Genomic DNA, 13,176 nt, shown 5'->3' on the forward strand with positions numbered 1-13,176 from the left:
AGAAAGGAGGGAAAGAGGAAAATATATTTTAGGAGTCGTTAAACACATCTCGTGATTTTCTACACACCGTATTGGTTTACTATGGAGTTTCCATACGTTGATCAATACAAAATGTATTAAAATATATGGGCATCTCTCACCATCTTCCAAACCACACACATTGACAGCCCTCTGCTTTCCTCTCTAACGCCCCTCCCCTTCACCTGTCTCAGCCAACCCCAGCCCAATCCCCTAGGGCCCCACCCCCTTCACACTGCTGCATTAGGGGCCGGCCTCCTCCAGCAGCTCCACCATGGACAGTTCCACCGCTTTGGCGCTGGCCTGCTGTGTGGAAGGCAGAAGCCATCACGTTTTCCCTGGTACTTTCAGAGCCGAGTCCAGTGAGTGGTGCTCAGTAGGTGCTCACTAAACGCCTGTGGCTCGGGCGCAGGGCAGTGTGTGTCTGCTGAAGCTGCTGGTTTTCATGGGGTGACTCCTCCAGGGCAGAGCACTTGGCTCTCAGTCGTGGACTGCGACACGTAGCCGGTGTGAAGTCACAAGGCGGCTTTCCCACTCGTCCCAAATCGGGATTTTATGAAAAATGGTGATGCTGGAGCAGGCAGAGCTGAGGGATGCGGGGCCGGCAGGCAGAGGGGCAGGGGGGCACAAGTTTTCACACTGACTTGGAAGCCAGAGGAGCATCCAGAGGGACCAGGGCGTGGGACAGGGGTGAGCGGGATGCATGCCCTGTCCTGGGGCAGAGCCACGTGGCCAGAGAGGCTGATGTTCAAGCACCCTTAGTATTGATTTCCTTTTAGTATTGTTCCCATGCCCATCACCTCTACAGGTGTCTGGGGAAGAACTGAGACTGTCTTGGGGAAAGAGGCTCTGTCTCCAGCTGCACGCACACACCCTCACTCAGCAGAGTTGGGAGGGAGTTAAATCAGACCTACCAGGGGCTCCTGTGTCTTTCTAAATTCCAGGGCCCTGGGAGTTCCTGTCTTTGTAAAGTCACTATTTGTTGAGCACGTGCTATGGGCCAGGCATAGTACCAAATGCATTCTGTCTGCTCAGACCCTCTGAAAGACGGGGTGTTTAAGTTACCAAACCATCACAAGCCAAGCAATCCCTTTGTCAAACACAAGAATATGGTCAGAAAAATGAGAGGTACAAGGTCTAAGCATGCATCAGTCTTGGCTCCAACAGTCATAGCGTTATGCTTTCTTCAAATACGGGCAGAACCGATATGATGGGAGAAAATGGTTCTTAAAGAGCCATTCGCATCATTTATCGCGAGCATGTCCACCTGCATGGTTCTGGACTCATGCCATTTTCTAAGCATGAGGCTCAGGGTTCATTATCTGCATTTTATGCAGGAAGTAATGGGAGCGTGGGGGATTCTGCAGCTTCCTCCAAGTTCCCTTGTGTGGGCAGGGCTGGGCCCGAATCCCTGTTCCGATATGGAACAAAGCTCAGGACCCCCAGCCGTGGGCCTGCCTTGCCAGCTGGGCCACACTGTCCTCTTCATTCTAGGAGCAGGAGGACCCCAACAAGCTGGCAACCAGCTGGCCGGACTACTACATTGACCGAATCAACTCCATGGCTGCGGTGAGCTGTCTGCTCCTCTCCCAAGCTGCTCTTCCCTTGGCAACCTTGCCCCTCATGCCCTACTCGCTGGGGCTCAGCAACCTTCCAGTTACCCCCCAGTCCTGTTATAACCCTCCCCTCCCCGCAGCCCTTTAAACCATCACAGGCCGTGTGGACGTCACACAGGCTCGGGCAACAAGCTGGGCCAGTTGTCCCCATTTCACAGATGAGGAGGGTGAGGTCCAGGACCAGAACCTGGGTCTTCTCAGAGTCTGTCTTTGTCTAGCATTCCCTGAGGCCTCACCCTCTCCCGAGACAAGGGTGGCCCCCGGGTCTCTTCTGGGCTGAGGGGCCCAGGGACCGGGATGCTGGGCGGTGTGGTGTGACGTCCACCTCCTGCTGCCCATGGCTCCCCAGATGCAGAGTCTCTACGCCTTTGATGAGGAGGAGACGGATATGAGGAACCAGGTGGTGGAGGACCTGAAGACCGCCCTGCGGACGCAGCCCATGAGGTGACGCCTGGGTCCCTGCCCTCCCATCTTTCCACGCCCATCCCCAGTGGGGCCCCTGTGCATCCCGAAGCCTCATGCAGTGCTGTACCTGTGCTGGTGCCTGCATGTTCCCTGGAGTCTGCGTCTACTTCCCAGCCCTCCTGAGTGGCAGGGGAGCTGCCAAGGGTTGGGCAAGCCCAGAGGAGGGGGGATCATTAGATCAAAATGGGATAAACCTTGGGTCCCAAGGAACTCTCGAGAGAAACTGAAGGCAGGTGCTTGTTTCATTCAGGGTGTGTGTGTGTGGATAGAGCAGGAAGGTGGTCATAAGGACAAGGTATGTGACAAGACTTTCCAATCCCTAGGACCAGGGCAAGTGCCCAGTCAGTAGAAAAGTGGGCCTGGGTTGAGACATACTCTAACCACCAGGGGGCGCTCTGATGCCCACTGGTGAGATTTGACTGTCTAGAGTGGGAGCCATGTTTGCAAAGGAAAGGGGTTGGATGGCCCAGGGGCAGTGGGAGGACTCCTGCTCCTTGACAGCCACTGTGTGTGGACTCCACAGAATGCCAAGAGCTGCAAGGGGTTCTTTGTGTCTGGGTCGGCCAGGGGTACACTGGACCTGGCTGGCACCAGCTGGTGAGAGCTGGCTGTTGAATTTTCAACAGTTTTGCAAATTGGCTGTCAAACATAGCTGAGGCTAAAATATAAATTTAGGATAAAAAATTATATTGAAAACAAAGGTAATAAACGCTTGAAACATATCATTTCTCTAATCAGCTAATCCCTTTTCTACTTTTTACCATGACAAATGCACCTGCTGATTAAGTGTACTCTCGAGCTTGCAGCCTGTGTGTGTGTGTGCACACATGTGTACATGTGCATGGTGGGGATGCCGTGTGACAGTGCCTTTCTTCCCTGGCCCAGTTCGATGATGGCTCCTTGAAGGCTTGGAATCTGCTATGCCGGGAGGATTTCTACCGTGGAAATGGAGAGTGCTGTGGGCAGACCTTTAATTTTTCTTTCCCCATAGATCCAATTGCTGAACACTAGCCATCCATTGATTGTGTGTGTGTGGAGAGAGAGAGAGAGAGAGAGAGAGAGAGAGAGAGAGAGAGAGAGAGATTGATTGATTGATTGGGTTGCGTGCTCTGTCCCAGGAGCCTGGATTAGAGCCTGTGGGGGGTGAGGACATCCTGATCTGTCACTCTGCTAGGGGCTGGGGGTGGGCTCTGCTGTAGTGGGGTGCAGACCAGGAAGAAGTTAGAAGGATTGAGAGAGAATTGCCAGGCTCATCGTCACCTCAATTTATTGGACTTTCCCATGACAAGATCCTAATCACAAAAGTGACATATATTCATTGTGGAGCTGTTGTGGATAATAGAAAAGCATGTAATGTCAGTTCAAAAGTGCCTGTTGTTAACTTAATTTGATAGCATATTCGATGGCTATAGACATATTCATACAGCAATGTAAAATGCACATAAATATATTTGGAATAAATATATAGTGATTCCCTCAGTTCAATTTATGACCCTTTCCTCAGATCATTAATTATTATTCTAAACCAAGAGTTCTAAAGCCTCTGTGTGTGTGTACACGCACACACATGTGTATGCCCACGTGTGCTCACCAGGGGTGTCTGGCACCTGGGAAGATCTCTGGGCCGCTTCCCAGAAATGTTGTTTTTAAATAATAAAATAGATAGTCTTAAACAAATAAACCAATTACTCTCTCTATCTCTCTCTCTCACTGTCCACTCTGCCTGTCAAAAATAAAAATAAAAATAAAAACCCAAATAAACCAATTAGATTAAAATACAGCTACCAAACATTAAAAATGTATGAGATAGAAATGAATGTGCTTCTTTATGCCTTAAACAGTGAGAGCCAGCAGCGGGTGTGATAAGCACCATAATTTGGAAGTACTGATGAGTGTAAATGACACTTTGAGATACCTGCAACAACCATAATTTGATATGAAAATAGCTGTGATTTCTTTGGGTGACAGAGTCATGGATTCTGCTCACTCTGCTGTCATTTGTTGCCTGCATTCATCACAGAGGAAATGCTAAATTTCAGTTACCGAAAGGGAAAATATAATTTTTTTTCCCATTCTAGTCCTTGGATCCTTGAATGCTCTCTCTACATGTGTGAGGGGAGCACAGCCTCTAGGCTGAGAACCTCTGACCTAAGTGGGTTTTCATGGTTTCTCCTCACAGTCAGGATAACTGCTGGCCTCCTACAGAAACCTTGAAATATAGCCGCCCCAGCCTTGGCCCTTGGATTTAGTGATTCTGATGGTGTCCCTGTCTGGAAGTCCTGCTAGTCGTCTGACTGTCACTGTTTCCATCCTTGCTGAAGATGGGCATTCTAATTGAAGGGCTGTAATAATGATGGATCATGGTCTTCTCTTTTACCTACAAACCACTTAAGCTATGCAATGGATGATAATATGCAAATACACAGTATTTGAAATGCAAATAAGATGTGTGTGCTCTGTGAGGGTCATAGGATTTCAATGTCTTAGTCAAACTTTGTTAATAAGCCAAGCAGCCGCCCTAGGCGGGATGCACCCCACAAGCAGTAGGCTATGTGCAAAATGCACACAGAATGAAATGCAAACACAGGCTGCCTTTGGTTCTGCCATCTCTGGCTGGTAGGTTTGTGACCCGCTTCATCGAGCTGGAGGGCTTGAGCTGTCTGCTGAATTTCCTCCGGAGCATGGACCACGCCACCTGCGAGAGCCGCATCCACACCTCCCTCATCGGCTGCATCAAGGCGCTGATGAACAACTCGCAGGGGCGGGCGCACGTGCTGGCCCAGCCCGAGGCCATCAGCACCATCGCGCAGAGTCTGCGCACAGAGAACAGCAAGACCAAGGTGGCCGTGCTGGAGATCCTGGGTGCCGTGTGCCTCGTGCCTGGCGGCCACAAGAAAGTGCTGCAGGCCATGCTGCATTACCAGGTGTACGCCGCGGAGCGAACGCGCTTCCAGGTGAGGAGGCTCAGGGTGGGGAGGAGACGTCCTGCACGGGGGACCCAGGACTCTGAGCAAAAGCTCTCTGCAGAAGGGACGGAATGCAGGCTGCAGAGAGGACTGGGACCCAGGAGGGTGACAAATGACACGAGAGGCTGAGTTGGGGGTTTGGCTGGGAAAATGGACTGGACCTGTTCACCAGGCTGTGGGTCCCATGAAGCTGGAATATTGGTTTGCTTCATGCTGGGGGCTCTGCCTCTCTGAGCCCAGTACCTGACTCACAGTGGGAGCTCAGTCAAGAATTGCTGACTTGAGTGTATTTGCTGGAAGCAAGATGTTAGGCCCCATGCCTGCACCCATGCCTCATGTGGGGATGCTGGGGCCAGCGCTGGGAGCTCAGGCCAAGCTGTTCTTCTGTGCTGCTTGGTCTGCCTAGAAAAGTGGCAGTGAGGAGGACAGTAAGTGTGTCATGGCCTGGCGCAGAGTAAATATCAGTGGATGTGAACCGTTGTTTGGAGCTCTGCGGTTGATCCGCCAGTATGGCTGACATCAAGCAGTTTGGAGCCCTTCTACATGCAGAAAGTGGCCCCTGATGCTGTGTAGATGAGGCAGGTGGGATGCGAGGTTAGTGTCCAGGCCAGCCAGGACCTGGGCAGGGAATACATGGGGGCAGTGAGCAGCTGGAATATAGTCAGCATCCAAGCAGAGCTGCAACACCGGCCAGCAGCGGGGACCGAGCCCCGAGGCTGCCCCTGTAGAACCCTGAGCCCTCCCCTCCTACCCTGGTCTGCTCTTCTACCCAGACCCTGCTGAACGAGCTGGACCGCAGCTTGGGGCGGTACCGGGACGAAGTGAATCTGAAGACAGCCATCATGTCTTTCATCAATGCTGTCCTCAATGCTGGAGCTGGAGAGGTGAGGCACCTGAGCACCTGCTCCTGGTGCGTGCGAGTGCTTCCCGGGGGGAGGGGTTCAGGCATCTGGTTAGCGTGGCTGCCGCTACCACCATCGCCTTCAGGTGCCTGGCGCATGTCATGAACCCTGCGGTCACCAGGGCCAGCCCTGCACTGCATGTGACCACAGCAGGGCTTGCTGGTGGCTCTCCAAAGTAGTGGTGAGGACTAATGCTGGCTCTCCTTCCTCTCTACGTCTGGAAGGCCCCGGCCTAGGTAGCATCCTGCCTTAGGTGTGTTGTGGACAAGCCCCAAACCTGCCTGGCTGATGCTGGCTCAGGCTGGTGGGGGCGTCATCACGGACGGAGGCAAGTTTTGGGCTTTCTTTCTAGGCCTTTCTAGGAACCTGCTTCTGAAGTGGTTTCTGGGATGACTGGTGATGCTTTTCTGGCATCTTCTATCGGAGGCATGGCTTCTGTTTGCTTTCCCTTTGGGGCCAGCATGGGAGTCTCAGACCACAAAAATAGCAACATTAGAAGAAACTGTTACAGAGCGGAAGAGATGACCTCCCTAAATTCTAAGACAATCAGATGCCCCAGACAAGGTCAACTTGAAGGATGGAAGGGAAAAAGGGGGCAAATGGCCTCTGTCTCCCCCTCCTTTGTGCCGGCATGCCTTCACACATGCAGCCCTGCTGACCTGGGTCGCGGGGGTGGGAATGGAGGGGGCATCACCTGCCCCTCGCATGATGCCGCCTGGTCAGTACTGACTGCCTGTGGCTGGTTTGTGTTTGATTAGTTGGTGACCATGTCTCATCTGGTTTTATGGATCTCCTCCCCTAGGTAAGTACTGGAGTACTCCATTTTACAAATGCAGAAACCAATGCTTTCCCAAGGTTGTATTTTTTTTTTACCTTTTTTAATTTAAAATTATTTATTTGAAATTCAGAGTTATACAGAGAGGCAAAGAGAGAGAGGTCTTCCATCCACTGATTCACTGCAACATTGCAACAGCCAGAGCTGTGCTGATCCAAAACCAGAGCCAGGAGCTTCTTCCCGGTCTCCCTCACGGGTGCAGGGGCCCAAGGACTTGGGCCATCTTCTACTGCTTCCCCAGACCATAGCAGAGAGCTGGATGGGAAGTGGAGCAGCCAGGTCTCGAACTGGCACCCGTGTGGGATGCTGGCACTGCAGGCGGCGCCCTTACCAGCTATGCCACAGCGCCAACCCCTCCCAAGGTTATAGAACTAGTAAGTGGGGCTGATGTCATGGTATAGCAAGTAAAATGGCCTCCTGCGATGCTGGCATTCCATATGGGCACTGGTTCGTGTCCTGGCTGCTCCAAGTCCATCCAACTCCTTGCTAATGGCCTAGGAAAAGCAGTGGAAGATGGCCTGAGCACTTGGGCCCCTGCCATCCACATGAGAGACCAAGATGAAGCTCCTGGCTCAGTGCTCATTGCAGCCCCCTGAGGAGTGAACCAGTGGATAGAAGATCTCTCTCCCTCCCCCACCTCTGTAGATCTGTCTTAACAATAATAGAAAACAAAAACTTTTTTTAAAAAAAGTAAGTAGTAGAGCAGGAATTTGAGCTAAGACCTGTCTGACCCCAAAGCTTGAGTTCTGGGTCCCCTACACCACTGCTCTTCAGTGTCGGAGGCAAAGAGAGAGCTGGTCAGGGGCTTGAGGGCAGTGAGGCAGGAGACCTAAATGGAACTGGGCTGTGGCCTGTGTTAGAGAAAGGGCAATGTCGGAGGATGCCTCTTCCCATGCTTCCTTGGGCGTCTGGGACTCGGGGCAGTTACAGGTGTGTTTGCTGCCAGAGATGTGCTGTGACTGTAGCGGGGGCATTGGAGGTGGGTCCACCAGGGACTCTTGTGGGTGTTGAAACCAAAGCTGCTTCTCTTGTGTGCCTCCTCCCCGGACCCCTCCCCCAGGATAACCTGGAGTTCCGCCTACATCTACGGTATGAGTTCCTGATGTTGGGGATACAGCCTGTGATTGATAAACTCCGACAACACGAGAACGCCATCCTGGACAAGTAAGGCCCAAGCCACCCAGCCCCGCTGCAAATCTGAGGACCTTAGGGAAGGCTGCACTTGTCCCCAAAAGTGACCTGCCATGCCCAGCATAGTCCAGGGTCTGCTCTGTGTGGGGCAGCTGTGCCCTTGTCTGTCTCTTGCTGACCTACCCGTCTTACCTCTGCGGTTACAGAGTTGAACCCAGTCGTCCTCAGCCATGGCAGTACTGCCCCCTGGGGGACATTTGGGAACATGTGGGGGCATTCTCTGGTTTTCAAAGAGGTTGGTGGAGGACATGGCTGGTGTTGGTTGTTGGGTCAGGAATGCCAAACATCCTGCAGTGTAGTCCTGCCCAGCCAAGAAACGCCCCACTCAGAGTACATGCCATCAGCCCCTTGCTGATCCAAGGGCACGGCTAAATTCCTGCGAGCCCTCTCTTGTTCTGTTCCTTTAGGCTGAGTTTTAAGGAAGCAAGGATGGATTTTTTTGAGAAAGAGTCATGTGGGTATGTGGAAGAAGAATAGGAAGTGAGGGAGAGACTGGCCATGAGGGGTGACTGAGGGGCAGTGTGAAGACCCTGGGGAAGGTGGGGCAAGGGGGCTGTGGTCCTACCACTGAGGTGACTTCATCACAGGAGATATTGGGCAATGGTTAGTGGCCTTTTTGGTTGTCGCATTGAGTAGTTCTACTGGCTTCTGGTAGGCAGAGGCCAGGGATGCTGTGAGCATCCAACAATGTACACATCAGCCTCCCACAGCCACCGACAACCAAGCCCAGAATGTCCGTGGTGCCCGAGCGGAGGAACCTGGAGCTGGGGTGATGGTGATGGAGCCCTGGGTTGGCCTGCAGGAGTGCCGAGCGAATCGGGAAGGGGGCGTGTGTGTTGGCCTGCGGACAGATGGCTTCCTTCTGCTTTTACCTGGGCCTCACTTCAAGGACACGTTCAGATCCCACCAGCCAGTGCAGAGCTCAGAGGAGCCGTAGCCCCCACCCCCACCCCCCCGAGCAGGGATGTTCTGGCTGTAACATCTCCACCCTCCCCGCCCCATCCTCTCTAGGCACTTAGACTTCTTCGAGATGGTCCGGAACGAGGATGACCTGGAGCTGGCCAGGAGGTTTGACCTGGTGAGGAGCCTGTGGGGTCGAGGTGATGCCAGGGGGTTTCCAAGCAGTCCTCCCGCACACACTTACGCAGAGCATGTGCCCAGGTGGGCCCGTGATCCCTGGGTTCCCTCGTGGGTTTCACCATGGCTGAGACCATGGCGATGCACTGGCGTTGGACAGCATCTGATGGGCTTTGCCTGAGTCCTCACCTGGTCACCTGCTTCTGAGGAGGGCAAAACCCCTAAAGAAGACCAAGGAAGAGCCTGCTCGTGCACAAGATCAGTCTCCAGTGCCTTGCCTGAGCCGCCTCTCCTGCCTCCTCCCAGCAATTTCCCGAATCCCTTCTCTCCATCTCTAATCAGCTCATGAGCAGCAAGGCAAATCCTGTCTTGATTTTAGTCTTAGAGATCCTGGAAGCACACAACTCTGCCGTTCAGCGTTGTGTTGCCAGAGCCCTATCTGAAGAGAAGCATACTTCTGGGTGCTGCAGTCACCAAGCCCCATCCCAGTGCCCTCTCATCAGCCCTCCACATGTAGAGGAAGACTTGGGAGTGAGAGAGGGCACGAGCCCTTTCCTGGTGCTACACAACCAAGGGCTGGGCAGGGGCTTCTAACCCAGGTGGTAGACCCATGCCAACAGGCTACCTTAGGAGTCATTGACACCCTGGCTCCTGTCTCTTAGCTTGCCACAGTAGTCCTCCACCAGGCGAAGTTTTGTGCCCTCTCCCCCCAGGGATATTTGCAATGGCAGAAGACATTTTTAGCTGTCACTATTGGTGTCAGGGGTGCCACCAGCACCCAGGAGGCAGAGGCCAGGGTGCTTCTGAATATCCTACAATGCACAAGACAGCCCTTCTCTACATACAACAGACTTAGCCACCCAAGATGTCATAGTGCTGAGATGGAATAACCCTAGTTTATGTCATTAATAATCTCCTCCTCCTCCTCCTCCTCCTCCCCCTCCTCCTCCTCCTCCTCCTCCTCCCTCTTCCCTCTTCCTTCTCCCCTCTCCCCTCTCCTTCTCTCCCCCTCTCCCTTTCTCTCTCTCCTCTTCCCTGTCTCCCAGAGGTGAGGGAAGGAAACTGCTCCTGGGATGTGGGGCTTAGGTCATGGACTCAGGGCCTTCTCCTTCCTCCATGCCCTTTTCCTCCACTGCCACCTCTCCCTGTTCACGGTGCCCTCCGCCCCCATCCCCAGGTCCACATAGACACTAAGAGTGCCACCCAGATGTTTGAGCTGATCCACAAGAAGCTGAAACACACGGAGGCCTACCCCTGCCTGCTCTCTGTCCTGCACCACTGCCTTCAGATGCCCTGTAAGTACCCCACACTCACTGTCCCCTTAGCTGGGCCTGGGCCCAGGGACGGGCCAATGGAAACAGGGCCCCAGGGCCTCCCTTGCTTGTGGCTCTGACCATGTCTCCATTGGCACCCCGAGGCCCCTGGCTCTGTTCTTCCCTACCTGCCATGATTGGGATGTCCACTGCCACCCAAGGGAGGAGCTGGGGAGCGTGGCTCTGAGCACATGCAACATCCTAGTCCAACAAGCAGTAGATCTCTCATTGCAAGATCAAAACCACTCTGGCCGGCAGCTCGTGACAGTGGAGGGGCCAGTCCTCTTGGGGGGTTCCACTCTTTGGGGGTTCCAAAAAGAAGTTTCTGTGCCTGCCTGGGAAAGCAGCTGCATAGATGCGGCATGAACACTTCTACCTTTTAAAAAGGTGTTATCAGCCCCTCTAGCTGACTCCCTCCCAAACACCCTTGCCTCTGCCTCTCTCTACAAATGCCTAATGCTGGCATCTATGGCTGCAGATGGCTAAGTTTTTAAGATCCAGGTGTGCACAGTGATCGAATTATTTATAATTACTAATAGCCACCCCACAATGCAATTTGAAATAAGCTTTAACTGTACCATTTGGTACTTAAACCCCTCACACAGAAAACTAGCGTGGCCTATCAGAATGTTCAGCTAGCCAGACTTTCCTATGTGGAGGTGACGGTAGCGCTGGTGATCTTATGGTGGCCGCTACAACGTGTTGTGCAGCAAAGCTGAGCCAGGCCTAGAGCTCGGCGCTTGCGCACAGGGCTTTTCTCCCTTGGGATGTGCACTGTTATCTTCATTTGGTAGGGCCCAGACCTGAGGTTGAGTGTGTTATTTTATGGATGTATGTATTTGAAAGATTTAGTTATTTATTTGAAAGAGTTACAGAGATGGAGAGACAGAGAGAATGTTCCTTCTGTTGGTTCACTCCCCTGATGACTGCAGTGGCCAACACCAGACCGGACTGAAGCCAGGAGCTTCTTCCAGGTCTCCCACATGGGTGGTAAAGGCCCAAACACTTGGGCCACCTTCGGCTGTTTTTCCTAGGCCATTAGCAGGGAGTTGGGTCAGAAGAGGGTTAGCTGGTCTTGAACTGCTGTTCATGTGGAATGCCAGCGTTGTAGGTGGTGGCTTAACCTGCTGTGCCACAGTGCTGGCCCCTGAGTGTGTTCTTTCCATATAGAAGGAACTGTCATTTCTCTGTGGTCACGACTTCAGATGAAACACGTTCCGCCTCTGCGAGCTGGTGACCTGACTTGGAAGGTAGATGGAAACCTATGCCACTTTGCAATGCACCTGCTCGTGGAGTGGTGGAAAGGAAGACAGGCTCGCTGACCTGCACTAGGAAGCTGTTAGTTCTCTGAAGCTCCACCCAGAAGTTCCACATGGAAGGCCAGGGAAACCTGATTCTTCTGCTCCTAGGGTTCCTGTGTTTGGTGTTCTGTGTTGTCCACTAACCCTACTTTTCTCCCAGAGGGGTCTCTGTAGACTGAGTTATCTGCCTTGTCAGCATTAAGATGTGACTTTGACATCAGGATTGTGCTGGTTGGTTTCCCCTCATGGTCACTGGAGACAAAGTGCTTGGGGTCAACAACCAAGGAAGGAGGGGCCTGGTGTCATGGAGTGGCAGGTAAAGCAGCCACCTGCACTGCCAGCATCCGATGTGGAAGCTGACTCAAGTCCCGGCTGCTCCACTTCCAATCCATCTCCCTGTTAATGTCTTGGGAAAGCAGTGGAAGATGGCCCAAGTGCTTGGGCCCCTGCAACCCAAGCAGAGACCTGGAAGCAGCTTCTGGTTCCTGGTTTCAACCATTATGGTCATCTGGGAAGTGAACCAGCATGTGGAAGATCTCTCTCTCTCTCTCTGTCTCTGTCTCTGTCTCTGTCTCTCTGTCCATCTTTCTCTAACTCTTTCAAATAAATAAATATTTTTTTAAAAAAACTGAGGAAGGAGAGCTTATGGCCATTATGTGAAATAAAGTCCAGGAACATCCAAATTAGAAGGGACTGGAGTGAGACCCTGGAAGAAAAGGCACAATACATGATCTCTTTGTCTTCCCAGTTCAAGGTCACCTCTAATAACAAGTATTCCTGAATTCCACTAGCTACTTCTGTAACTCCTTTGACCCTTTCTCAGGCTCACCAGTAATCACTTTCCAACTATCCTCTGTAAAACAATAGCATAGATAATCCTAAAATCTTCTGTTAAAAAAAAAATCCCCTGGAGACTTCATTATTCAGCACGTAATATTTTAGAACAGATGCTTCTTATAAATAGTATAAAAAGCAATTTGCCTTTCCAGGGTCTAAATAGGGCAGCAAGGAAGCCAGGGAGCATTTCCAGGTGTAGAGGAATCTGTTGGGAGAGCTGGCACGTTTGTGGTCAGTTGTAGGTCATTGATGGCTGGCTTTGTGAGTCTCTGTCATCAGCAACGGCCATCCCTGTCCCTCCAGACTAGAAGCCTACCATGGGTGGGGAAGGGCACACATCCCCAGCCTGAGCCCAGAGCAGGCTGCAGGGCTCAGTAAAGGTGTAACGCCTGCCCTCCCTCAGACAAGCGGAACGGCGGCTACTTCCAGCAGTGGCAGCTCCTGGACCGCATCCTGCAGCAGATTGTACTTCAGGACGAGCGAGGCGTGGACCCGGACCTGGCTCCGCTGGAGAACTTCAACGTCAAGAACATCGTCAACATGTGAGCCGCCCCTGCCCCGACTGCCTCCGCTTTCTCCCACCCTCGGCCTCGGCACTGAGACCTTTGGCTCCCTCTGTGAACCCAGACGTCCCCCTGGGTCCCGAGCCGCGTTG

At 52.7% G+C, this 13,176-nt stretch overlaps 1 protein-coding gene across 6 annotated transcripts in view; it reads left to right on the forward strand.

The window, feature by feature from the left end:
• DAAM2 (dishevelled associated activator of morphogenesis 2) overlaps nt 1-13,176 on the forward strand; it is a 115,394-nt gene that overhangs the window by 76,570 nt on the left and 25,648 nt on the right. For all 6 annotated transcript variants that reach the window (XM_062186058.1, XM_062186059.1, XM_062186057.1 and 3 more), the window contains exons 4-11: nt 1,513-1,587; nt 1,984-2,078; nt 4,720-5,053; nt 5,839-5,949; nt 7,863-7,966; nt 9,005-9,071; nt 10,248-10,365; nt 12,925-13,063. In XM_062186058.1, coding sequence (XP_062042042.1) covers nt 1,513-1,587; nt 1,984-2,078; nt 4,720-5,053; nt 5,839-5,949; nt 7,863-7,966; nt 9,005-9,071; nt 10,248-10,365; nt 12,925-13,063 — 1,043 coding nt within the window. The remainder of the gene's footprint in view (nt 1-1,512; nt 1,588-1,983; nt 2,079-4,719; nt 5,054-5,838; nt 5,950-7,862; nt 7,967-9,004; nt 9,072-10,247; nt 10,366-12,924; nt 13,064-13,176) is intronic.

Source organism: Lepus europaeus, chromosome 3 (assembly GCF_033115175.1).
Source record: "Lepus europaeus isolate LE1 chromosome 3, mLepTim1.pri, whole genome shotgun sequence".
In the NCBI taxonomy this organism is placed as follows: domain Eukaryota; kingdom Metazoa; phylum Chordata; class Mammalia; order Lagomorpha; family Leporidae; genus Lepus; species Lepus europaeus.